The sequence below is a fragment of the Abramis brama genome, assembly GCF_963993115.1.
Source record: "Abramis brama genome assembly, chromosome: 22".
NCBI classification, from domain to species: Eukaryota; Metazoa; Chordata; class Actinopteri; order Cypriniformes; family Leuciscidae; genus Abramis; species Abramis brama.
In genome coordinates this window covers 27,521,723-27,548,584 of record NC_139984.1, presented here as the reverse complement: position 1 = coordinate 27,548,584, position 26,862 = coordinate 27,521,723, and the positions used below count along the sequence as shown (strand labels likewise).

The 26,862-nt window shown below is 38.0% G+C and overlaps 1 protein-coding gene across 1 annotated transcript; it reads right to left on the bottom strand.

Moving 5' to 3' along the window:
* Positions 1 to 1,550: 1,550 nt before the first annotated feature.
* On the bottom strand, positions 1,551 to 25,199 carry kcng1 (potassium voltage-gated channel, subfamily G, member 1). Its single transcript, XM_084099077.1, has 3 exons — positions 25,036 to 25,199; positions 7,316 to 8,148; positions 1,551 to 3,083 (listed from the first exon to the last, which is right to left on the bottom strand). Exons 2-3 carry the CDS (start codon positions 8,075 to 8,077, stop codon positions 2,304 to 2,306), a joined length of 1,542 nt encoding a protein of 513 aa, XP_083955203.1. The 5' UTR covers positions 8,078 to 8,148; positions 25,036 to 25,199; the 3' UTR covers positions 1,551 to 2,303.
* Positions 25,200 to 26,862: the final 1,663 nt, after the last annotated feature.

Here is a 26,862-nt window from a genome sequence, read left to right as displayed (position 1 = left end):
TCTCAAGACAGGTTTTACCAGCATCTTCATAAAGAAGAGGAATTCAGACATATGCACATTCCTCACTGGATATTAGGAACTAGTTTTGGGACTCGTTAAGTAGATTTCCAATTTTTTTTGAGAGCGCTTGCCTTCAGCTTGCCATTTTACATAACATGACGAGTCTCATCAGATTTTGAAAGCTACATACATACCAGAAACTATAGCCTGAGGCTTATTCCTGCTGTCTTCCTCCATTTGCACATTATATTCTTGTTTTACAGAAAATCATAGTTTATTTCCAAAGATTTGCCAATGCTGCCCCCTGGTGTTTACATCATTCAAGTGATATGTTAGTGTTTGATGTGATTTATGTATGTTAGAATTAAATATGCACAAAGGGAAGATATTCATGCAGTACTAAAGTACTGATTCAACAGAGTGGGGTGTTGATGGACAATATGTAAAATAAGCCGTCTTACAAAATTATTTCCTGTTCTTAAGGTGCGATTAGACTAGACCTTGTTTTAGCATTCACTTGTATTTATATGCATGCAAATGTGGGAGACCGGGATCACAAGCATATGTGTAGAAGTTTTGCCACTTGCTGTGTATTGAAATTTGGTGTGAATTCATAGTGAAAACATGTTTGACCAATAGAGGACGTAAATAGTGACCACATTTGTAGGCAGAAAGATTTTTGAAAAGCAGCCTGAACAACAACAACAAGAAAAAGAAATGGCTTAGAGCTTGATGAATTTAAACAGACAAGTTCAGTTTTGCTTCTGAAAGGGATAGTTCACCCAACCAAAAATAATAATAATGATAATAATACAAATTCTCTCATGTCATTTCAAACCTGCATGACTTTCTTTCCCTTCCATGGCCTGTCCTGTCCACTCTTTTTAATATAATGTTAAGTGAATGGGAACTGGACCTGTCAAGCTGGAAAATGACAAAAAGCATCATAAAAGTGGTTGATATGACTATATCATATGAAGTCATATGATAGCTTTGCATTAGAAACAAACTGAAATTTGAATTTTATTTTAATGAAAACCTTGCCCAATGCCTTCGCTGACCATGATGTGGATTAGTATTACTTGTATACTATTATTTATTTATATAGATTATACTGTATTTATTTATATGTTGAATTAGCTTCTATTTTTATATTTTTAGTTTTCATTTTAATTTTAGTTAAAGTTTTAGTAATTTTGTTAAGTGCTTTTGTCACTTTTATTAGTGTTTGAGTTTTTTTTTCCAGAATAGTTTTAATTCATCTTATTTATTTTTCAGTTTTAGTAATGTTAATACTTAATCTTATGTATTTCAATCAGTTGCCAAGTTTAAGTTTAGGATTTTCATCTACATTTATATTTTATTTTAGCTTTCTTTCAATCACCGAAAATGAGCTTCAATACTTTTAATTTTAGTGAACAATAATGTGGTCATGAGAAGAAGCAAAATCCTATTAATGACTTAATCATTTAATCAAATTTCGAACCATTTCGAAAGTCATTATGAATCATTTCGTGAAACTTTAACATTATGAATCATTTCGTGAAACTTTAAGATAGTTTTATTAAGGACACTTCCGATCATTTTCGATCTTCAAGCAAGGAGCTGGATCTATCTAACTTGTGATGCGATTGAGCCTGGTTTCTCCAGAGGTTTTGTTCTCCATTTCTGTGACCGATGGAGTTTGGGTTCCTAGAGCTGGATGATGACATGATGGACATGATGGAACTCCATCCATATTTCTATAAACTTTACTCAGTTCTTAAACTGAACTGAATCCACACTGAACTGACTTATGATGCTATTGTCTTTTTTAGAGCTGCTTTACAGCAGAATTTAATTCTAATATAATAATTATTTTCCTGTTTATCACAGTAAAGCTTATTTAAAACAATCTGTATTGTATAAAGCGCTTTATAAATAAAGGTGACTTGACATAAAATTGTGAAAGACATGAAAGTTCATTGTAATTGAATGGGGGGAAAAACATCTAATGTATTATTTAAAATTATCTTCCCATGTTCCACAGAAGAAGCTTTGGAATGTTATGAAGGTGAATAAATGATGACAGAATTCTTTCTTTTTTTGGGTGACCTATTGCATTTAGATCAAGCCATTCATTTTCAAATAAACCCAAAGACCTTGATTAGGTCAGAACGGTTCGGATATGTTTAACTTGTAAGTCAATTCTGCTGGAACGTTCCCTAAAAGTCTTTTAATGGATTGTTGATGGACAATATGTGAAAACAACATTCAAGATATATATATAAAAAAGCTTTTCATTCCACTTAAGTCCTGCACTTTTACTCCTCTTTGTCTCTGTGGTCAGACGAGACGCTAGGGAAGAGCACGTCGCTCTCCACCGAGAGGTTGCTGCCAAGTCCCGCGATGCGACTGCGCAGAAGGAAGTGAGTCCTGCGCTGAAGCAGCCGCTGCTGCTCCTGTTTGAGCTCCACGTAGGAGCGCGAGAACGTGTGGAAGATGGAGGTGACGGGGAACGCCATGAGCAGGATCCCGCTGAGGATGCTGCTGAGCGCCACCACCTGTCCTGGGATGCTGCGCGGCACCATGTCGCCGTAACCCACCGTGGTCATCGTGATCACGGCCCACCAGTACGTGGCGGGAATGCTACTGAACTCTCGCGTGGCCGCCGCCTCGTTCTCTATCAGGTAGAGGAGCGGGGAGAAGAGCGCTATGGCCACGCAGAGGAAGAGGAGGAGCAGGCCGAACTCTCGCGTGCACCTGCGCGCCGTGAGCCCGAGCGTCTGGAGTCCGAGCGAGTGCCGCGCCAGGCGCATCACGTAGAGGATGCGTAACGCACGCAGGACCCGCAGCACGAGGCCCACTTTGTCCAGGTAACTGCTGCCCGAGCCCAAGCGCTTCTCCCCCGTGGAGGTGCTGTCCACCACCAGCGTGATGTAGTAGGGCAGGATGGCTATGACGTCGATCAGGTTCAGCGGGCGCCGGAGGAAGGCCAGCTTGCTGCGGTCTTGGATGAAGCGCAGCGTGAACTCCAGGGAGAACCAGGCCACACACACCGTCTCCACTATGAAGATGTTGTAGCACATCTGAGAGCATTTCCCCTGAAAGAGATCAATGGAAAAGTTTATAACTATGTGTATAGCATGTATTATAACATTATATGCACACTACCGTTCAAAAGTTTGGGGTCAGTAAGAAGAAGAAATTAATAGTTTTATTCAGCATGGATGCATTATATTGATCAGAAGTGACAGTAAAGTCATTTATAATGTTACAAAAGATTTGTTACAACTTCATCATAGAATCCTGAAAAAACTGCATCATGGTTTCTTGAGTAGCAAATTATCATATTAGAATGATTTCTGAAGGATCATGTGACACTGAAGACTGGAGTAATGATGCTTAAATGTAATAATTTAAATTGTAGAGATATATCACAATATTAGTGTTTTTACTGTATTTTGACAAAAAAATGCAGTGTTGGTGAGCATGAAACTTATTAAAAACACACAAAAAAAAATGTTAATTATCTTTTTTCATTCAAATTTTTTTTTTTTTCACTTAATGTTGTATTATAATCAGTGATAATAAAAAGTTATATTGGCAAAAGTATTGAGACAACCCTCCAAATCATTGAATTCAGGTGTTCCAATCACTTCCATGGCCACAGTTGTATAAAATCAAGCAGGGTCAGCGCATGCTGAGGCGACAGTGCGCAGAAGTCACCAGCTTTCTGCAGAGTCATTAACTGCAGATATCCAAACTTCGTGTGGCCTTCAGATTAGCTCAAGAACAGTGAGAGAGCTTCATGGAATGGGTTTCCATGGCTGAGGAGCTTCATCCAAGCCTTACATCACCAAGTGCAATGCAAAGCGTCGGATACAGTGGTGTAAAGCATGCCGCCACTGGACTCTAGAGCAGTGGAGACGTGTTCCCTGGAGTGACGAATCACGCCTCTCTGTCTGGCAATCCGACGGACGAGTCTGGGTTTGGCGGTTGCCAGGAGAACGGGACTTGCCTGACTGCATTGTGCCAAGTGTAAAGTTTGGTGGAGGGGGGATATGGTGTGGGGTTGTTTTTCAGGGGTTGGGCTTGGCCACTTAGTTCCAGTGAAAGGAACTCTTAATGCTTCAGCATACCAAGACATTTTCGGACAATTTCATGCTCCCAAATTTTTGTTGGAACAGTTTGGGGATGGCCCCTTCCTGTTCCAACATGACATAACATCCACAAAGCAAAGTCCATAAAGACATGGATGAGTGAGTTGACTGGCCTGCACAGAGTCCTGACCTCAACCCCATAGAACAGCTTTGGGATGAATTAGAGCGGAGACTGCAAGCCAGGCCTTCTCGTTCAACATCAGTGCCTGACCTCACAAATGTGCTTCTAGAAGAATGGTCAAAAATTCCCATAAACACACTCCTAAACCTTGTGGAAAGCCTTCCCAGAAGAGTTGGAGCTCTTATAGCTGCAAAGGGTGGGCCAACTCCATATTAAACCGTACGGATTAAGAATGGGATGTCATTAAAGTTCATGTGCATGTAAAGGCAGGCATCCAAAAACCTTTGGCAATATAGTGTATATATGTTATTCACAACAAAAACATTTAAAGGTTTAAAGAGCTATGTTCCATAATGTAAAGTGTTTTTGCAAGACTTCATTTGTTCAGTTGTTGTGAATAATCTTATATCTTGCTCAGTATCATCTTTTCTGTAGCTTGAAACTTTTGGACCCCATTGACTCACTGTATGGACAAAAACAGCATACAACACCTTATCATAAAATAACTTCTTTTGTGTTTTGCATTAGAAGAAAAAAAAAAATCATACTACTTTGGAATGGCATTAAGGTGAGTAAATAATGCCAGAATTATTTTGGCTGAACTGTCCCTTCAAAAAAAGCTCTGATCCCAGCCAATGTCTGGTTCTCAGTTGCAATACTGCGAGTAGACCACTAGAGGAAGCTGGAGATTAATGGAAACACATCCTTCCTAAAGGTGTTTTCAGAACTTCGCTGCATATTTTTATATCACCTCGTCTGACCTCGATCCTTGGTGTGTATCCGTTCTCATTAAATCCTAGGATTGCACCTTGATGACTAACAGCAACAAAGAAAAATGTGTTGATTGTGGTAAAGTAAATCAATTCAGCTCACCTGTGAAAATGTGCCAGTGACTACAGTACGTGCACTGAAAATTACACCTTATTTTATAAATATTTAGTGCATTTATATTTCAGCACTTGTTAGAACTACTTCGCACCTAAAAAATAAACCCCATGCCAGATAAACCATCCATCAATAAACATTCTTAAGATTATTATTATTACTATGAACATCAAATTGAAACCAACTAAATGTCACCAAGATGGCAAAATGAGGTCCATATGAGGCTACTAATAAATGTAACAATATTAATTGCATTTGTCAGTAAATACTTGGAAAATTCCTACAACTGTCTTGTTTCAATCCTCACAGTAGATTTGCATAAATCTTGCATAAATGTCAGCTTCTGACATACACAAAGGACATCATTTATGAAAATGGAAGAAGACTGTCATGCTAGTGCTATGTTGGTCTAAAGCTTAATTTAATCTTCTATGCTCTGTTTTTCTCTTTCCCAGGGGCAGCCATTTGAATTATTCCAGTGACTGATGTGAGCCGAGACAATGAGTGTCTTAATTCAATTAGTGACGGAGCTGGTTTAACGTGTGACTCGGTCTAATTGCCACAAATCATTTCTGGAAAAAAGAGGACCTCTCCTGAAGCAAAACTGTCTGCTGGAGCAGACTTCCTCTGGTCGAGGAGAACCATTCTGAACAGGGGTCTTGGAGATTGATGAATTTAAGTAAGTGAGCTTGATTCTTGAGATCTTCCTTCCTGCAGAGATGAGTTTTGATACGCCTGGCTGTAATGTTCAAGTGAACGTAAAGACCTTGATTAGCTGGTGTGTGTTTGAGATCCAACTACAGGAAGCTAGATCGTCTGTAGGGAAGTATTTTTAAACTACAAGTATTTATTAGGGATGCACTATAATATCAGGACCATATCAGTTACTGGCCAATATATATATTTTTTTAATGATTTGTTATTGGATATTTAATTATGCAATTGTCTATGCATGCTAATTTCCCTTATTTTTACATTTATCTTAGACATCAACTAATGGTAACTTAAAGTTAATCTTTAAAAATGAATAATTTAATTACATAATTAAATGTAATCTTTAGAAAATCTCTAAATTAATATAAAAAAAATTCATACATCTAATCACGTTTTAATGCAAAAATTCACATGTAATATTAATAATGAATAAGTTTAGTTTTTAGTGTTTTATTTATTTATTTATTTTTATTTAGACAGCTTAGCTGTATCAGCCAAATTTATAATATTGTTGTAACCCTAGTGTTAAAAAAAATCGTACAAATCTGATTTACAGTACCGTTCAAAAGTTTGGGGTTGGTTAGATTTCTTGAATGTTTTTGAAAAACATATTTTATGCTCAAAAAGGCTGCATTTATTTGATCAAAAAGACAGTACAAACTGTAATATTCTGAAATATTATTGCAATTTAAAATAACTGTTTTCTATTTTAATATACTGAAAAATCAATTTTTTCCTGTGATCATAGCTGAATTTTCAGCATCATTACTCCAGTCTTCAGTGTCACATGATTCTAATGATGATTTGGTCCGTGTCAATCCGTGTATCATTCGTTCAGTCGTTTTTTGATTTAATATTGAAAGTAGAAAAATGAGAAAACGGCTCATTTATTAGTTTTTCGTGTTTTCCAAAAAAATTAAAAAACGAGAATTCTGCTTGATTTTATATTTTTAGATTCAGGGCTAGAAAATGGATAAACGGCTTGAATATTCGATTTCCACATGGGCCGGGCATGAAACGCCCCTTTCTGCTGATTGGTCAACCAAAGATCAACCCGTGCCCTCTTTACCGTTTATCCATTTTCTACCCCTGAATCTAAAAATATAAAATCAATTTCATTTTTTTTGAAAAACGACTGAACACGGATAGATAGATGGACGGACCTGTACACGGACCTGATTTGCTGCTCAAGAAACATTTATTATTATTATCAATGTTGAAAACGGTTGTGCTGCTTAATATGTTTGTAGAAACCACAACACATTTTTTCAGCATTCTAATAGAAGGTTCAAAAGAACAGCATTTATTTGAAATAGAAATCTTTTGAAATGCCTTTACTCTCACTTTTGATCAACTTAATGCATCCTTGCTAAATAAAAATTCAATTTCTTTCAAATAAAACCCAAACTTTTTATTAGAAGGGTGTTAGATCGCAAGAGAAAAGGACACTCACACTCTCCTCCTCCTCTCTCATAGCAGGCATGGTGCTTATGGACAGGTTGATGGCTGTAATGGTGACGAACAGGACCGACAGACAGGCGAAGATCTTCCCGGGCAGGCCGGAGTGAGGCTTCTCCACCATGTCTCTTAATTTTCCCATGCAGCGTCCGAGACGAGTCTCCCCGGCCAATCCGCTTCCACTGTCGTCCTCGTCGTCCTCGTCCTCGTCCTCGTCCCGCTCGAGCTCGTCGCACTCCTCCACGCGCTGCAGGAGGCGTCGCCGGCAGCACCACTCCAGGCTTTCCTGCGGGACGCCCCAGTAGAGCAGCTCCTCCTGGAAGGACAGGGCGCACATCTCCCGCAGAGAGCGCAGCTTCCCGGCGCGCAGGAACGTGAGGATGGTCCTGAAGGCGCAGGGACTGCGGTCGAAGAAGAACTCGTTGTGGACCACGTCGTAGTCGTCGCACACACGCATGATCTCGTCGAAGCTGCTGCACAGGCGTAACTGTCCGAGCCGCGAGAGAGGGAAGTCCTCCAGCGTGGTCCAGGGAAGCTGGTACCGGAGGCCGCCCACGTTAATGATGACATGCAGGCGCTGGCCACAGGTGTCGTCGGGGGTGCTGGGGGCAGTCGGGGGCAGTCGTTGCGCTCGTTTATAGTAAACCCCCTTTAGAGCCTCTCGCTCCTGGATGGGCGGAGCGTTCAGAGAGGTGTCTGAGGTGCAGCTTAAAGCGCTGTAGTCGTAATCCGAACCATCGCCCGCCAGTAAAGTCATCTTTCACCGGACACCTCCACCTCAGCGGCCGTCACATGCCTGTGGTCCAGCGCTTCCTCTCAAACACTGCCCTGATCAGAGAGAGACAGGATTAGAGATCAGAATATTATCATTGATGATTTTATGGTCACTATAAACACTGACAGACATCTGAGCGACTATTACTATCTGTATTATCTATCTATCTATCTATCTATCTATCTATCTATCTATCTATCTATCTGTCTGTCTGTCTGTCTGTCTATCTATCAGTCCATCCATCCATCCGTCCGTCCGTCCGTCCGTCCGTCCGTCCGTCCGTCCGTCCGTCCGTCCGTCCGTCCGTCCGTCCGTCCGTCTGTCTGTCTATCAGTCCATCCATCCATCCATCCATCCATCCATCCATCCATCCATCCATCCATCCATCCATCCATCTATCTATCTATCTATCTATCTATCTATCTATCTATCTATCTATCTATCTGTCTGTCTGTCTGTCTGTCTGTCTGTCTGTCTATATCTGTCTGTCTATCTGTCTGTCTATCAGTCCATCCATCCATCCATCCATCCATCCATCTATCCCTATATCTATCTATCTATCTATCTATCTATCTATCTATCTATCTATCTATCTATCTATCTATCTATCTATCTATCTATCTATCTATCTATCAGTCTATCAGTCTGTCTATCCGTCTGTCTGTCTGTCTGCCCATCCATCCTCAGGATACACCTGTCTAGCCAAAATGCGTTGATCAACAATTTAAGTTGTAAAAGTGGACATTACACAGAAAAGCTTAGTAAGCCATTTTTACAAAATAAAATTAAGTTATATTTTTTGGTAATCATCATTATGCCACAAGTGCTGCCGATTTAGCGTACAGTTACAGTACTTAACCCAGAATATTCCTTTAAAAACTGGCTGCGATAAAAATGTTTATGGCACAATCATACCAAGAAAACCCATTTTAGGACAAGCAAAAAAACACTTTCGAAGAGATGAATGAACTCGGTCACTAAAATGAAAAACCTATCCGGAAGAGGTAACGAGATAAAGAGAATGCTATTACAATAAGTGGCTTCCCGTGAGACGCGCGGCTAGGCTGATGACATCACTCATGCCCCTCTTCCTCTGTAATGCACTAAAAAGTACTTTCTAATGGACACAAGCCTCCCGGGTTCTGCTAATCAATAATCCTGCTGTTTACTTTTTGGGGAAGACTCAAGAGTGCAGAAGTCAATTCCCCTGATTTGATTGGGTGTCTCCGATGGACACACTGTTCGAAACGAGGGACACGGTTGGAAAAACTGTTATGAAGTTCAAGATTTTTTAAGAAAACCTGATGCGATTTTAGCGTTTTCATACTACTACCTTCAAACTTTTGACCAATCATTTGCATTTCTTGATTTTCACCCTACAGGGCCTTATCGTGCATCACTTTCATTTGCTGTTCTTAGGAGCATCTGGAACCTTCGGATAAGATGCTTTATGTTCTGACTTGTTGCGTGGGATCTGCTGATGAATGAACCCTTGCGAAACAAGTTCACATAATGTCTTGGCACGCAACAGTCTAGCCTGTGATAGCCCGCAACAGGAAGCTTCCCCATCCAACTAACAGTGTGAAAATGACACCTCTTTTTCAAACTCATCTCAAATGTTCACCTACACAACAAGTGGAGGATTTTGAACCTTAGACACCTTTCTTACAATGCCTATCCCTCCCTCCCTCCCTCCCTCCCTCCCTCCCTCCATCCCTCCCTCCATCCCTCCCTCCCATCCCTCCCTCCCTCCATCCCTCCATCCATTCTTGATTCAAGTTAAGCTTAATCAGAAGCAGTTGTCTGTCTGTCTGTCTGTCTGTCTGTCTATCTATCTATCTATCTATCTATCTATCTATCTATCTATCTATCTATCTATCTATCTATCTATCTATCTATCTATCTGTCTGTCTATGTCTGTCTGTCCATCTGTCTGTCCATCCGTCCATCCATCCATCCATCCATCCATCCATCCATCCATCCATCCATCCATCCATCCATCCATCCATTCTTGATTCAAGTTAAGCTTAATCAGAAGCAGAATCAGAATCTATCTGTCTGTCTGTCTGTCTGTCTATCCATCCATCTATCTGTCTGTCTGTCTGTCTGTCTGTCTATCTATCTGTCTGTCTGTCTGTCTGTCTGTCTGTCTGTCCATCTATATCTGTCTGTCCGTCCGTCCGTCCATCCAACCATCCATCCATCCATTCTTGATTCAAGTTAAGCTTAATCAGAAGCAGTTGTCTGTCTGTCTGTCTGTCTGTCTGTCTATCTATCTGTCTGTCTATCTGTCCGTCCGTCTGTCCATCCATCCATCCATCTATCTATCTGTCTGTCTGTCTGTCTGTCTATCTATATCTGTCTGTCTATGTCTGTCTGTCCATCTGTCTGTCCATCCGTCCGTCCATCCATCCATCCATCCATCCATCCATCCATCCATCCATCCATCCATCCATTCTTGATTCAAGTTAAGCTTAATCAGAAGCAGTTGTCTGTCTATCTATCTATCTATCTATCTATCTATCTATCTATCTATCTATCTATCTATCTATCTATCTATCTATCTATCTGTCTGTCTGTCTGTCTGTCTGTCTGTCTGTCTGTCTGTCTATATCTATCTATCTATCTCCATCCATCCATCCATCCATCCATCCATCCATCCATCCATCCATCCATCCATCCATCCATCCATCTATCTATCTATCTATCTATCTATCTATCTATCTATCTATCTATCTATCTATCTATCTATCTCTTCAATGCTTTTTCAGTGCTTACATTTTTTCAAAACTTTCAATCAACATTTGTAGTCTGCATTTAAAAATGTTGCACTTTAGTTAAAATTACATGATGTCAATAATAAAATGTCAATACATTCTAATTGTGTACGAATTGTCGAATATGTACATATATTTAAATAATTACGATATAAATTCAGCTACATGAATTGAATTTAAGTGCTACCCAATTCAGGAATTTAATTGGAATTTAAAAAATCATTCTCGATTCAATTCCGAATGGCGCACAACACTGCTCCCAGATGCTTCATACTCTCCATGGCCAGTGCCCAAACTAATTAAATCAATTACCATGATTAAGCTGTAATGGGTTCACAAGTTACAAATTAGTGTCTGCGGCCCTGTGTGTTCAGGCACCAATCATCGGCCAAGATGGGAGCCTTCGGATTGCTAAATTCAGGAAGCGAGTGCGTCACTGCATGCTTATTAAGCACCTGCACTGTCAGTCGCCACGAGATAATGATTACGCTTGGCCTTTTGTTTCCGACCTGTCAAATTAAGCGTGTGCCAACCACTGGGCTGCCGGAGAGCGTCCGCTGCCTTTACTGCCTTTATCTTCCTCTCATGCCAGCCTTATCTTGAGGAGGCTTGAGTGTCAAAGAAGTTAGTGAGAGTAAGTGGATGAGAGGAAGGGGTCAACTAATTCCACACAGTGACGGGAAGAAGAGGTTGGGAAGAGGAACATACGGCTTTGGAAAATGGCAACTGGTGGACAGATTTGCCAGTTTGCAAAGACTGGGCAAAGAAAACATCTGAACAGTGGTATTAACATATAGTGCACCCAGAAATGAACATTCACATCATTTACTCCACCTCAAGTCATTCTGAACACATATGACTTTTTGTGTAAAATAAAACATTTAATTCATATATATATATATATATATATATATATAAAAATTCATATACTTTTTAACTTTCAAAGAAGACTTTAAGCTAACAAAATACTTTGCCTTTGTAGTTAAAAGGCAGTTTTATGTGAATTTCTGTAAATTTCTGTTCATTTGAATTATACTTGTTTTCCAGTACAAACATCTCAACATTCTTAAATCAAGATGCAATTACTTGAGAAGCAATATAACAAGTAAAAATGCATCAAAATTAAAACAAGAACAAATGTTTGCCAATGTTTTTTTTTGTTTTTTTTTACATTGTTTATTTTTCTCACCACAATGGTAGATATTTTTTTCTTGTTTAAAGCATAAAGTCACTTAAAGGGATAGTTCACCCAAAAAACTAAATTTCGTCATTACTTACCCTCATGTTGTTCCAAACCTGTATGAGTTTCTTTCTTCTGTTGAATACAAAAGAAGATATTTTGAAGACTGTTGATAACCAGACAGTATGGGCGCCATTGACTTCTACAGTAGGAAAAGACAATACTATGGAAGTCAATGCGTGCCGTCAACTGTCTGGTGAGTAAATGATGACAGAATTTTCATTTTTTGGATGAACTATCACTTTAATTTTGATCAATTCTTTAGAAAGTAAGTCTGTATCTTTAGTAGTTTTACTGCTCAAGTAACTGTACCTTGATTTAAGAGTATTTAGATATTTGTACAGGAAAGCCAGATAAAACGACTCATTTTTGCAGTGAAATTTCAATTCTGCCTACCGTTGCTACCTCAATTCAAATTTATTTCAAATTCATCTGAAATCAGATTTCGTTCAAAGGTTTTTTTTTCCTTTTTTTTCTTTTTGGAATACACATATGAACATACCCCACCCTCCCACCCAATTACAAACAGACCCGCATTAAGAATTCCTACAAGAGATGATTTAAATCACAGTCTAAATTAAAATACATAAAGGTGAAAGGGTTAAAAATGGAAGAAACTTAAAAAAAAGGGAATAAAATAAAATAGGGGAAAGGGGTAGCTACTCTGATATTGTTGTAGTTGGTTTCTCAAAGAATGCCAAGAAGGGGCGCCATATTTTGTAAAATTTATTCTCAGATCCCTGGGTGGTGTAACGTATTTTCTCTAAATTCATACAGGACATAATGGCCCTAATCCAATGTGAGTGGGAAGGAGGACTCCACTTGAGTAAGATAGCCCTACGAACCAAAATAGGAGGTAAAGGCCAATACTTTCAGCTTCACTTTAGGCAATCCCAAATTCGGAGCAATGCCAAAAATGTCAGTAAAAGGGTTTGGTTCAATTTGATGGTGAAGAACTTCAGAAATCGTTTGAAAGACTGATGTCCAGAACTCGTTCAAGGTGGGACACGTCCAGTACATGAAAGTGTGACGCAGGTGTGATCTGAAATCAGATTTGAAAGGTTTTCTCAATTCAATTCTGAATGGCGCACAACCCTGTCATAACAGTACCATATCATTAGTCCATATGACTTTTGCGTTGCATTCCAATTATTCAGAAGCCATATGTAGTTTTGTTGGTCATGAGACATGTAAGAGCATCAAATCTAGTGCAATGCTTCTTGATGTGCTTCATTTGTGATTTTTGGTGACTGAAATTTCAGTCTATTTCTCATTTAAACTGTTGTATGACTTCAGAAGATTTATTGTGTGTTCTGGTCTCAGTATTTCATTGTTCACAGTGCTTTTACCAATACGTTCTTCAAGATTTCTCTTCCACGAAAGTAAGAAAATCAACGGGTTTAGAACAACAAGAGGATGAGTAAATGATGACACAGTTTTCTTTTTGGTGAACCATCCCTTTTAAGGAACTACAGTACAGAAGGACAGAATGAAAGAGTGTGCGAGAAAAGAGAGACCCTTTGAACCGCAGCGTTGGCAACAGTGAGTTTTCAAGCGTATATTTCTCTCTGACGCAGCGAGATCACAGCTTTGCTCCAGGGCTTTTTCTCCAGATTGCCTCTGAGTCACAAGACAGTGATTCTGCCAGTAACATGCTGAGCACACTTTCTAAACCTAACACTGCTAACCTTCATCATGTAGAAAACTCTGAAGATCTCAACCCTCTGCTTTCAAAGAACAGTGTTCCCCAAAATGAACATTCTGTCATCATGTCCTTTGAAATTATTTATGTTTCATCTGTGGAACACAAAAGGAGATATTTAGAGCAGAAGGTGAGATTCTCTTGACACCGCAACACAATATTATTAAAGTGCTATTTGAATAATAGTTATTCCCCAAGAGGACTGAGCTACTTGAGGAGAATAAGAGGTCTGGTAATGTGATATTTAATATGCGGAGCACAGGAAGATTACAGGCGTCGCTTATTTACATAGCAAGATCTGGTGTCTGTTGAAAGGCAAGAACAATCATCCTGTGACAGCCAGACAAAATTTACTCAATTGGAAAATTGCTTGTGTGTTTAATACACTCAGCAGTCTTGCTCAATTTAATGGCAACAGTCTCCGCGCTGCTTCTGATATATCAAAAACCCATCTAAATATTTAAATCAAAATCTTGATCAGCCAGAAAGAAAGTCTTACTGCCACCATTTACCTTCAAATCAATTTTTTTTGGAGTATATTTTTAAGTATTTCTGCATATGTGTGAGTGCGTACAGGCTTAATGTCAGAACAATACCTAGAATATCAGTGCTGGATCTCGTCAAAGTGATGGATAACTTGGGGAATATGAATATCTCCTGGCTGATTTGTGTGAGGCTTATTGAATTATCTATGGCTGATACTTATTTGCAAACACAGAAGCCAAAGCTTTTCTTCTGGTGCAACTTTGCACACAATAAAACATCCTCTCCGTTCTGTTAAACACATCAAAACATCATCCACATAACCGAACATTAGGGCTGGCCAATATATTAAATGTTCATGATGATATAGAGTATTGTGGTGATTTATGATGATATAAAATAGAACATTGCACTTATTTTAATGCATTATTTTAATGAGTTGGGAAATTTGAGTCATTGCCAGTTCAAATACATTTCAATAAATTGATTCAGAACTTTTTGATCAAATAAATCCAGCCTTGGTGAGAATAAGAGACTTCTTTCAAAAAAGTTGTACTGACCCCAAATTTTTAAACGGTAGTGTGTGTGGGTAATTATTGCTGTTTGTTACTATGCATTATTTTATTGGTGCATTTACATGAAAATGATCAAATATCAGGGTTATTATAAAATTAAAGCCATAAAAAACAAAAAACAAATTGTTGTTGCTTGGAATGAAATAAATGTTAACTGAAATAAAACGTAAACTTGTATTTCAGCGAGCTGCCAAGGCAGTTTAGTAGGCTACTTGATGTACTAAAACAACTAAAACTGTAATAAAAATGTATATAAACTATATAGACAATTTAAAATAAACTTGTAAAAATGGCAAAAACACACAGCAAAATTACTAAAACTTTAACTAAAATTAAAATGGAAAATAAAAAAATAAAAATAAACTATACAAAATATTCAAAATATGAATACAAAAATAAGTAGTATCTCTATGATACTAAAATAACACTGTCAAATACCTTGCTTCCTTGTGCTAATTTAGCCAAAAACAATGCCTTCATTATTTAAAAAAAAAATGTTTTTTTGTGTTTTAGTTTTTAAGACAAACACAAAAATAGAGATTTATATAAAATTCATCACCTGCCAGAAAAAAGTAACCAGCTGTTCACCCAAACTGAACAGCTGGTAAAGTATTCTGATATAATTTTTTGTGCATAATTTCCATTATGTTCATCGTGTCGCTATACTACCTATTTTTGTACATACACTTTATATCCACAGTGCTCGCCTGTTATGATTAAGCAGGAAGATTCGTTTTTCGGGTGATGATAGAACCGTCCTCCACGGTTGCCTGGTGAGACACTTGGCAAACGTCGCCCCACCCCCTCCCACGCATCTCATGCTCTCTCCTGGTGCGCCCACCCATCGTCTATGGGGTCCAGACTGCATCCTGGAGCTCTACGTCTTTATGACACCATCCCAGCTCACAAAAATATGTTTTGCTAATGTTCCAATTAAATTACGAAAATGTTTTGTTCTCAGAACATTCAAAACATATATATTTTTAATGTTTTTAAAATGATCAATTAAGGAATTGTTTTCTTTAATTTTGCACCAAGTATGGGAACATTAAATGGGATTTAGATGGAAAAATGGGATTTTCACTATAATTGGCTCAGATCATCTTCAGATCATGCTGGCTAAAAGTTATTATAAGCTTTTTGCGAAACACAATTTCGAATAACGTGCAAACAAATGTAAAAAAGAGCACGTCAAATTGGATGTAAGGCTATATTTCTGCAACTCTTTCGAATATTGACACAAATCTTGGTACATGTCATCACAAGCATGACCTGAGGCTACATGCAGTGTTTTGGCACAGTGCCACCTACTGGTCAGGAGATATGAAAAATGGCTATGTTTGCTGATAATAATAATAATTATAATAATAATTTGTTACATTTATATAGCGCTTTTCTGGGTCCTCAAAGCGCTTCACATATGGAAGGGGGGAATCTCCTCAACCACCACCAATGTACAGCATCCACCTGGATGATGCGACGGCAGCCATTTTGCGCCAGAACGCCCACCACACACCAGCTTATTGGTGGAGAGGAGACAGAGTGATGAAGCCAATCAGCTTTGCCCAAAAATCATACAACTTTTAGTTCAGTGCAGCATACCGAGTCGAATGATACCAATTATCCCACATCAGCCATTCTGGGGCATTTTTTGAATAATTTTTGCCTATTTTAATGAAACTGCTCTGTATAGGTTCCTTGAGTCACACCGAGAACAATGATACCAATTATGCTACATTTGGTCGAACTTACTGTCCGCCATTAAAAACATTTTTTTTTGAAAACCTGCTTTTTCAAACTCCTCCTAGACCGTTTTTATTTTTAAAGCTTTCTGATTGAGCCAAAACTGTTCTCGAATAACGAACGCATCAACAAATATGATGGCTTGGTGCTAAGCTGATTCTGTAACTGCAACACTTTGCCATATAGAGGGTATGCGTGTGACGTCACCGTCGGCCGGAGTGACTGCGGTCACGCCCACTGAGTGGCAAAAACACTGAGCGGCAGCATTGGTTTTCAGCGTGAATGCTGCGAAAAACACACAAAACACATCTAAAAAGGGAAAGCATTTAGAGATTGACTATATATAGATTTGACAAGAAATCTGAGGTGTATTTTTACACACTGCCGAAAGCTAAAGAACAGAGAAGCAAATGGACCGCTGCAATTCACAGAGACTCCAGGCAGTGAAACGTGGATTTGCAGTCATCATTTTGTGTCAATATGCTGAAATGGGTAAAATCATACCCTATTTATTGTATTGTTCAAATATTGTATTGACAACTCATCAATTATGTACCATCGTATATTCTGCCTAACTGGACGTTTTTTAAATAAACACTGACAAATCTGAAACTGATCACACGGATTTAGACCTATATTGTATTTATATAAAGCGTTCACAGGCAAATTTGCTTTATGTATTTCCCCGGCATCGAAATCAGGGACATTTAAATGTCAGGAAACACGATTTCTGGCTGCATGTGTATCACTGGATCTTTGGTAAGTTGTAAGGAACACTAAATCGAGTCCAACCTTTAGTTTAAACTGATAATTATTTGTTTCACTCACGTTTTCGCAGTTTCCCCAATTAATTCCAGTCATGCAGCAGCTCTTCTGCCACTCAGTCCGGCTGAGGGGCTTTTCCCGGGAAGGGAAGTGATGTCAATGCATACCCTCTATAATGACACCAAACTTTGTATGTGTCATTGTCTGCTCCCACTGACCACACAACATCAATTTGGTAACAGCGCCCGAATTGGTCAAAAGTGATAAGCAATTTAATCATATTACAAGTGATTGTATATGTGATTTTTCAGCCATTTGGACTAAAATAATATAAAAATGCCTTCAATTACTCATTGTTGTGTTAAAAAGAACTTAAGTACTAATCTCAAAGATCATAGCACATTATTTTTGTTCATTAAATGACTCACAGTAAGTCAGACAACAGATTTTTGAGTTATTCTTACACGTACGCCATCTGGAAAAACCATCATTCTCAGCGTGAACGATCTTCCTTTACCAAAGGCACACAGTATGAAGGAGAGAAACCACATTCATTGTCTCTCCACAATCCTGAACACTGCATAACGCTGTTCTCTCCTCATCTGTAACTCTGACACTTGTAGCTCGCAGCAGAGAATATTCCCCGCAACAGATCGGCAGGGACGCATAAGTGCATCTCTTGAACCGTCTTTGTGCACAGACTCTATGTATACACAACACATGTTCAACATCGGGATGCTCAGGTCCAACGGCGCCCGCAGCCATGCTCATATCGTAAGACATCTGCTTACATCAACTCGATCAGGAATCGGAGAGAGAAAGAGAGAGAGATTTTTTTTTAGATATTAGTGGGTGGATTTAATAAATCGCTGAATATATTGAAACAAGAAACATCTTCGGGCTATAATTGCTTTCCCTTCCTCTCATGTGTCCACCATACATAAAACAGTCTCTCGGCTTCGCAGTGGTTCAGCAAACCTCTCCATCTTCTCACTGTACTTAACCTTTGCCACAGCACTGCTTCTATTCCTGGCAGGTTTTCAGCACATCACCGGCAGAGATGCATTGCATAGCAGTCTATGTTTTCATTTAAATTCCAGCAGCTGGGTCATCCTGATCTCTATTTGTGCACTAATGGCTCCGGTTATTAATGCATTGTTGCAGGCAAAAATGTGTGATAGGGTCACGATGCAAACCTCCTCGATACGGATGATCAACACACTACTGGGTACATCGCAACAAACCTGTCAGGAACATGTTCAGATCGTATGTCACTTCAAATTCAAAAGAACATGTCATTTCATTTTTGCTTATAGGATCTGATTTTTCACACTGTGAAAAGTAACAATAAATCATGCAATGCCAAGTTGCATTAATGTCATCCAAATCAATAAATATATATATCATTTACATTCTCATTACTGCAATGCAAAAAAAATCTAATAAAACACAATAAATTATTTTAAATGTAAAATATTTATATGTGATGGCAATTGTGTTGCACTAAATATGTTTTTGACTAATAAAAAAAAAATGCATTTTTACAGTTTTACAATATTAATGAGAATGTTATAATCATCACTGAAAATAATGGAAATGACAAAAATATATATTTAAAAAAATGTCCAGATGCATCACAGTGAAAATAATTAGTGGAGAAATGTGCTTAATTGTCATGAAAATAATGCATAAATAACATAAATAATAAACAATATATACTTGATTTATTATGTAAAATGATATACATAACTTTTTTGTTAATAATTTTTTTATTAGTCTAAATTATATTCAGTGCAACAAATACAGCCATCATATATAAATACTTAATAATACATTTAAAATTACATATAAGATATAATATATATAAAGTAACCCAGACATGTTTTTTTAAGAAATTCACCTTATTAGGAATTAAATTAATACTGTATTTGTGTTTCAATCTGTATAAAATTCCATTTTTACAAAATATAGGCCTATATGTTTTTGTCGCACATATTTGAAAGCAACGATCTGAAATATTAACACAAAATGAAATTCTTGCATTCCTAACAAATGACTAACTTTAATTTCCCAGGAAAGGAAACACTGAAACCTACAAACATGTCGTCTGATCACTTTCTGTTTCTTTCTCTTGCTCTTTTCTATATTAATTGTTTTGTGTTCAGCTGGATCGTAGGACTGCACAGACATCAACATAAATTACGTAATGATTACATAAGGAATTGTCCAGCAGTTATGTGCATTACCACACAGTTCATGCCGTTATAATCCATCTCCTGTGTGACACCAACAGGCCAAACTCAGTGAGTAATCTCCATTATGTCCAAGCACTTCCAGGACCGGAAACCACAGCGGCCCGTAACGGGTGTCAGTCTGAACAGTGTCACGGCTTGAGCGGATCTCTATTAGATGGACAGCACATATTAAAGAGGAATGAGAGACAGAAAGCCAGTGTAGAACAGAAAATGTGTTTGAAGGAGAACGAGAAACAAGAACAGCAACATCCAGTGTTATTGGATGGTGTCGACACAGCGGAAAGCACTTCATCTGATGAGATAGATTGAAATGTGCGGACTCTTCAAACTTCAAACGAGAGGCTTTGAGACGAGAGCCGAGGGTGATGAATTCGAGGCCGCCTGGTGTCACTTCACTTATTCTTTTAGATATTGTCAATGATAAACTCCTGTCCTGCAGAGTGGCCTTCAAAACACATTTACTTCACCATCATTCACAGGCTGTCGGCTGGGAATAAAGCAAGCTTGGAGAGGATGAGAATGACAAAGTACTGCAAGACATTACAAACTCTCAGCTGCACTTTATACACATTATGAGAATAATCCCAAAATAATTCTGTCATTATTTACCCATTTTGTTCCAAACCTATATATGAGGGTTTTTTATGTGGAAAACAGAAGAATTTCTTCTTGCAGCTTTTTTCCACACAACAACAGTTACCATAAAAAAAATTAAAAATTAAAAAATAAACTCCAACACTTTACAATAAGTTCTCATTTGTTAACATTAATAAATAAATTAACTAACATGAACTAACAATAACAATTTTTTACATCATTTATTGAGCTTTGTTAATGTTAGTTCACCAAGCATTAACTAATGTTAAATAAAACATTTGATTTGAAAAATGTATTAGTTAATGTTGAGATTAACATTAACTAAGATTAATAAATGCAGAAGTATCATTCATTGCTAGTTCATGTTAACTATTGTAATTAACTAATGGTAACAGACGAAACCTTATTGTAAGGTGCTACCAAATAAAAAATATCATAAAAGTGGTCCATTACTAAATGCACTATATAAATTGTCAATATTTGGGATTAATGTAGGTGCACCATTTTTTAATCTCACTGCAAATGAGATTTAATAGCTTTGATGAAGAGTAAGATTCCCAGGAAATAACTTATTTTTCAGTTTTTTTGCACAAGATCTTGTGACTTGTAGTGCAAGATATAGTGCATAACTTGCAAGTTATTGCAAAGTTTAAAGTTTATTATTTGGCATATAAATATAAATAAATAACATAATTTACATTTAATCATTTAGCACACATTTTTATCCGAACATCACATGCAGTTTATCAGAATACAGTTGGAACATGAGTAAGTAATAACAGAATTAAACTATTTTTATTTTACTTAATCCCAGTAGAATGGAACAAATTAACCTCCAGTTTTAACCGATCATCTAGTCACATGGCATTTATGCCTCAGGTGATTGGCTAAAAAAAGGATGTGGAACTGAATTCAGATTCCAAAACTCATACTAGTCTTGCGGCCAATGAATTTACTACAAAATCACTAAGAAAGACTCTGCAGACACCAAAAGCAGGGCAGCTAATGTCTGAGAATATAAACTGCTTCTCACTTCAATAATAATGTAGTTAGAAAATCTGCAGACTCACCATCATCACTACCTGTGTGTTACGGTATACGAGAAGGCCCCTAATCATAAGCGCTGCAAACAGGGAATGACCATTATAATTGCAATATCCTGACCACAGTTCACAATTACGCTGCACATAAAGGTATGAAAAGACATTAACCCTGCTCATTAAAACCAGCCCTTTTTCAATACACACGAAGCTGATGAAGCCCTTTGTCATAGTAAATCACTAAAGCTCTTGGGGACGTGTTCTTTGAACCTGAAATTGCAGTGAAAGGACATAAAACTGGCCCCTGAGCAGATCCCAGCAAAACCAACTATGGGTTTAAAGTCACAATTACCCAGATTTTCTCTTTTAATACACTTTCCTGGTCTTAAAGGGATAGTTCACCCAAAAATCACCCTCACCCTCAAGTTGTTCCAAACCTGTATGAATTTATTTTAAAATGACTTCCGCAGTATTTTTCTCCCATACTACGAAAGTCGATGGGGCCCTGGGCCTATTTGGTTACCCATATACTTGACAATATCTTTTGTGTTCAGCAGAAGAAAGAGACTCGTATGCTTTCACTCAGAAATGTCATAAAGCTGGATTTTCAGCATCATTACTCCAGTCTTAAGTGTCACATGATCCTTCAGAAATCATTCTAATATAAAATATTTATGATTATTATCAGTGTTGAAACAGTTGTGCTGCTTCATATTCTTGGGGAGAATTCTTCAAGAATGGGAAGTTCAAAAGAACAGCATTTATTTGAAATAGAAATCTTTTGTAACATTATAAATGTCTTTACTGTCACTTTTGATTAATTGAATGCATCCTTGCTAAATAAAAGCATTACCTTTACAATGTGAATGTTAAAATACACTGAACACTTAAGCAAGTTAAATTGTATTTTTGTTAAACTCCAATTAGTTCTATTAACATTAGATGTTTAAACCTAAGAGACAGCACTAATATTAATGTCTTTCTACGCTCTCAGTAATTATATGGCATTTGAAAAATGATTTTCCAAAATAACACGGCAAGATCTAGTTCCTTAAAACAGTAACATGCTAAAGCAACACTAAGGTCATGGGTTTGATTCCCATGATCGCTAAATAGTCGCTAGAAAACAATCTGTTAAATGCATAAATGTAAATGCAGTTAGGGTGAGGAAAAGCTGCTGTTCCTTCCCTGTAGTCGAATCAATCTGAACTCCTACAGGTTTATGCAAAACCTTTGTTTGTAGAGATCTAATCACTTCTCAATAAACTCAGAGTGCGAGTCCATATCTCATGCGAATAACTGGAGAGAAAGTTGTCAGAGACACACAGTGAATCACTGTCTTAGTTAAACAGATAGACTCATTTTTATATCAGTAATTTTCAGACTTGAAATTTATAATATGCAGATGAAACATCAAGCTACCAATCCGAGTTACCAATACACCACGACGATGATTCAACGAGAGGACACGTTCCCACCTTGGGAAAATGATGACCACTCATTCCCACTCATGGCCCTAGATGCCACTCAACCACCAAGAAACTCTTTCACATTCAGATAAGTGTACTTCATTATGACTAAGTGTCACCAACTCTTCCCAAACCACCCACAGTGAGATTTATAACCCTGGATGTGTTGATGTGTGCTAACAGAACAGTGAAGTCCAAAAGTCTGAGACATACTGCTGATTTTTCTGATTGAATGCAACTTTTTTTCATTGCAAATTATTTTCTCAGCATAAAAATTTAAGTACAACACATCCCTGGAGCTACACCTTCACCTAATGATCATGTTCTCCAGCACGATTTGAGATCTTGAGCTTCAGTGGAATCAAGAACCTGACCTTTCGCGAAATTTGACTCTTTTTACATCCTAACCTTTTCTTGTTTTACATTTTTTAATGTGGTTTCAGACTCTTGGACTCAATTGTACATGTATTCCCCTCATGCTATTTCATATGAACAATTAAAAGGATCAAAAGCCCAAATAGATCCTGATGTTGATTGAATTTACTGTAAATGCCAGAAAAGAATAGAAATATGCACTAGCTTTACACACGACCAAATCTAATAGAAAATATTTAACAGCAAGTGGTGCAATTCAAAAAGTCAAACGCAGGGCTTGAACATTACGAGATGCATTTGTGAATTCTGGTTAAATGGCGCTGTTAAATTAAACCAATTTGACTCATCCTGACTGCTGTCATTTGGTAATGGCATCGTATTTGTCTTCCATCAGAGGGATTGACTGTCACACTGTGTGTTCGTCAAACACAGGACAAGCATGCATCTATAATGTGCAACGAAATGGACTTTGGGATTGAAATTGAATCCCGCTCACGAAGATTTGTCAGTTCTCGGGACAAAACAAGCATAAGAATGAACATGAGTCACAGTAATTAGATACAAACTGTTGCAATTGCTATGACGTCAAATAAAACATAAGATGAAAAAAACAATGCTATTGCCGTAGTACAGAGATTTCATATCAAATACGTATATCTCATATTAAACATAAAAAGGTGCACAGCAAGCACCATAGTACTGTTAATCTACATGCTAAAACTACAAAATATATGAAAGAATTGTGAAAATGAATATGCAGTAAGGTGAATACATTTTAGAAGTTCAATATATTGAATATTTAGGGCTAAGGGCTGTCAATTTAATTGAATACAAATGATTTTATGATTAAATAAATTATAGAAAAAAATAAATGCAGTAGTAGAGGTTTGTCTGACCATCAAAACAATTCAAGCTAATCATGTTTTACGAATGTTCAATGGGAACACACTGCACCAAACATCGCAGAAGAAGATATTTTTAAGAACAAGAACAACCTTGGACCTCATTAAACTTTCATTTTACGGACAGAAAAAACACACACATTTAAAGACATTTGAGCATATGGAAAGAACATGTTGTGTGTGAACAGACTCTAAATCCACCTCAAGTACAAACACAACTGAATTAATTTGTGTTGTCTGCAGGCCCGCAGAATGATAAAAATAAACAATATATTGATTTCTAAAGCCACTTTTATCCATTCAATGCTTTGCCACAATAACATTTCATGCTGTTCCAAACTGACTTTCTGACTTTCTTTCTTCTGCAAAACACAACAGAAGATATTCTGAAGAACGCAGGGAACTGAACGACATTGGACCCCATTGACTTTCATTGTAAAGACAAAAACACTGAGACATTGTTTAAAATATCTTCTTTGCATTCCACTGAAGAAAGAAAGTCATTCAATTCTGGGAAAGATATGCTATATTTGAGCAAATATTTTCAAATAATTGTGAGTACTTTAATTACTAAATCTGCATATCATATAAATAATTTTTTTTTTTAAATAAGCCCTATAATATTGTACAATATATAAGAAAATATAATGAACAGAAATATGCAGCAGAAAAAAAATGCACTATGGTGGATGATGGTTATGCACTGAAATTTCCACCGATATTATTTTATCTTCTCTCGTTCGTGCTCAGTCCACAAGCTGCAATCCTACTAGCCCTGATCTGATTTGGGCAGCCCGTACTAGCGCAGTACTTCACTGACTCACAGGACACACGTCCACTGCGTGTTTCTGTTTACACAACATCCCTTTCAAGCTAATCTTTGATTGGTTAAAAACCTGCATTCAGAACATCTTTTCGCCTGCATTCTCTGATTAAACTTCCAGCACAACAAAACAAAACTGCAAAAAGCAGAAAAAGAAAACAGCATGCACACCAACATTAGTTGGAAATACTTACCGTAGTTCATCTGTAGTTGAGAGTGTTCATGCTGTCTAGGAATGAAAGATTCTTTCTATTTTACTATAAAAGGAGAAGAAAAAATGCAGTCTGCGTTCCAACTCTATCTGATCCCTCAACAGGCTCTGGAGCTTCTGGAGTGCTGGCGGCACATTTGATGATATGAGCAACAGGCTTCAGCTCCCTCCCTCTTTACACACACATCAACAGCTCTGACATCAGAGGTGGGATGTGCCATTATTCTAAGAGCTTTGGAGAGATATCCATAGCAACCAACCACCGTAGGAAGGATTCCTTCTTTCCGAGCAGGAATTGCCAAGTGTCTTTGAACTGACGGGCACATATGCATCTCCTTCAGTGCGGAGTGATGTTCAGAGGGTTTCATTGTATCATTATCATTTAGATGACTCTACATCCGCTCAACATATGCTTGAGAACTGCATACATTTCTGGATATGTGCATGACTTTTAAACGGCGCAATGGGAGAACAAATATTTGAAGTTTCTGTTGATGAGATTTTAATTTTTTTTTTCAATTGGAATCAAAATTGACTAGGGCTGCCCCCTAATAGTCGACTAAATGTTAGTAGATGAGTAGAGGCTTAGCCGACCAAAATTTTAATAGTCGGTTAGTCGGGGAAAAGAAACATCATTCATAGACGTCAAATATGGCTTACTATTTGAAACATGTAAGTATATTAGCAACTTTACTTTGCTGCTTGCGCTAATCTTCACCTAGATAAATGTGTGCTATTATTAGACGCATTTCTAAGTGTTTGTGCGGAGTGTGTAAGCTAAAATATTAGCACGCTCACTGCATGACATGGAGGTGCTAGAAAAATCTTTAGTTGGGGGCAGCCCTAAAATGTACCTAATATATACACTCACCTAAAGGATTATTAGGAACACCATACTAATACTGTGTTTGACCCCCTTTCGCCTTCAGAACTGCCTTAATTCTACGTGGCATTGCTTCAACAATTTGCTGAAAGCATTCTTTAGAAATGTTGGCCCATATTGATAGGATAGCATCTTGCAGTTGATGGAGATTTGTGGGATGCACATCCAGGGCATGAAGCTCCCGTTCCACCACATCCCAAAGATGCTCTATTGCAGGGGTGCCCAATCCTGCTCCTGGCGATCGACTGTCCTGCACAGTTCATCTCCAACCCTAATCAAACACACCTGCCTTTAATTTTCAAGTGATCCTGACGTGCTCTGAAGACCTTAATTGGTTGCTTCAGGTGTGTTTGATTAGGGTTGGAGATGAACTGTGCAGGACAGTCGATCGCCAGGAGCAGGATTGGGCACCCCTGCTCTATTGGGTTGAGATCTGGTGACTGTGGGGGCTATTTTAGTACAGTGAACTCATTGTCATGTTCAAGAAACCAATTTGAAATGATTCAAGCTTTGTGACATGGTGCATTATCCTGCTGGAAGTAGCCATCAGAGGATAGGTACATGGTGGTCATAAAGGGATGGACATGGTCAGAAACAATGCTCAGGTAGGCCGTGGCATTTAAACGATGCCCAATTGGCACTAAGGGGCCTAAAGTGTGCCAAGAAAACATCCTCCACACCATTACACCACCACCACCAGCCTGCACAGTGGTAACAAGGCATGATGGATCCATGTTCTCATTCTGTTTACGCCAAATTCTGACTCTACCATCTGAATGTCTCAACAGAAATCGAGACTCATCAGACCAGGCAACATTTTTCCAGTCTTCAACTGTCCAATTTTGGTGAGCTTGTGCAAATTGTAGCCTCTTTTTCTTATTTGTAGTGGAGATGAGTGGTACCCGGTGGGGTCTTCTGCTGTTGTAG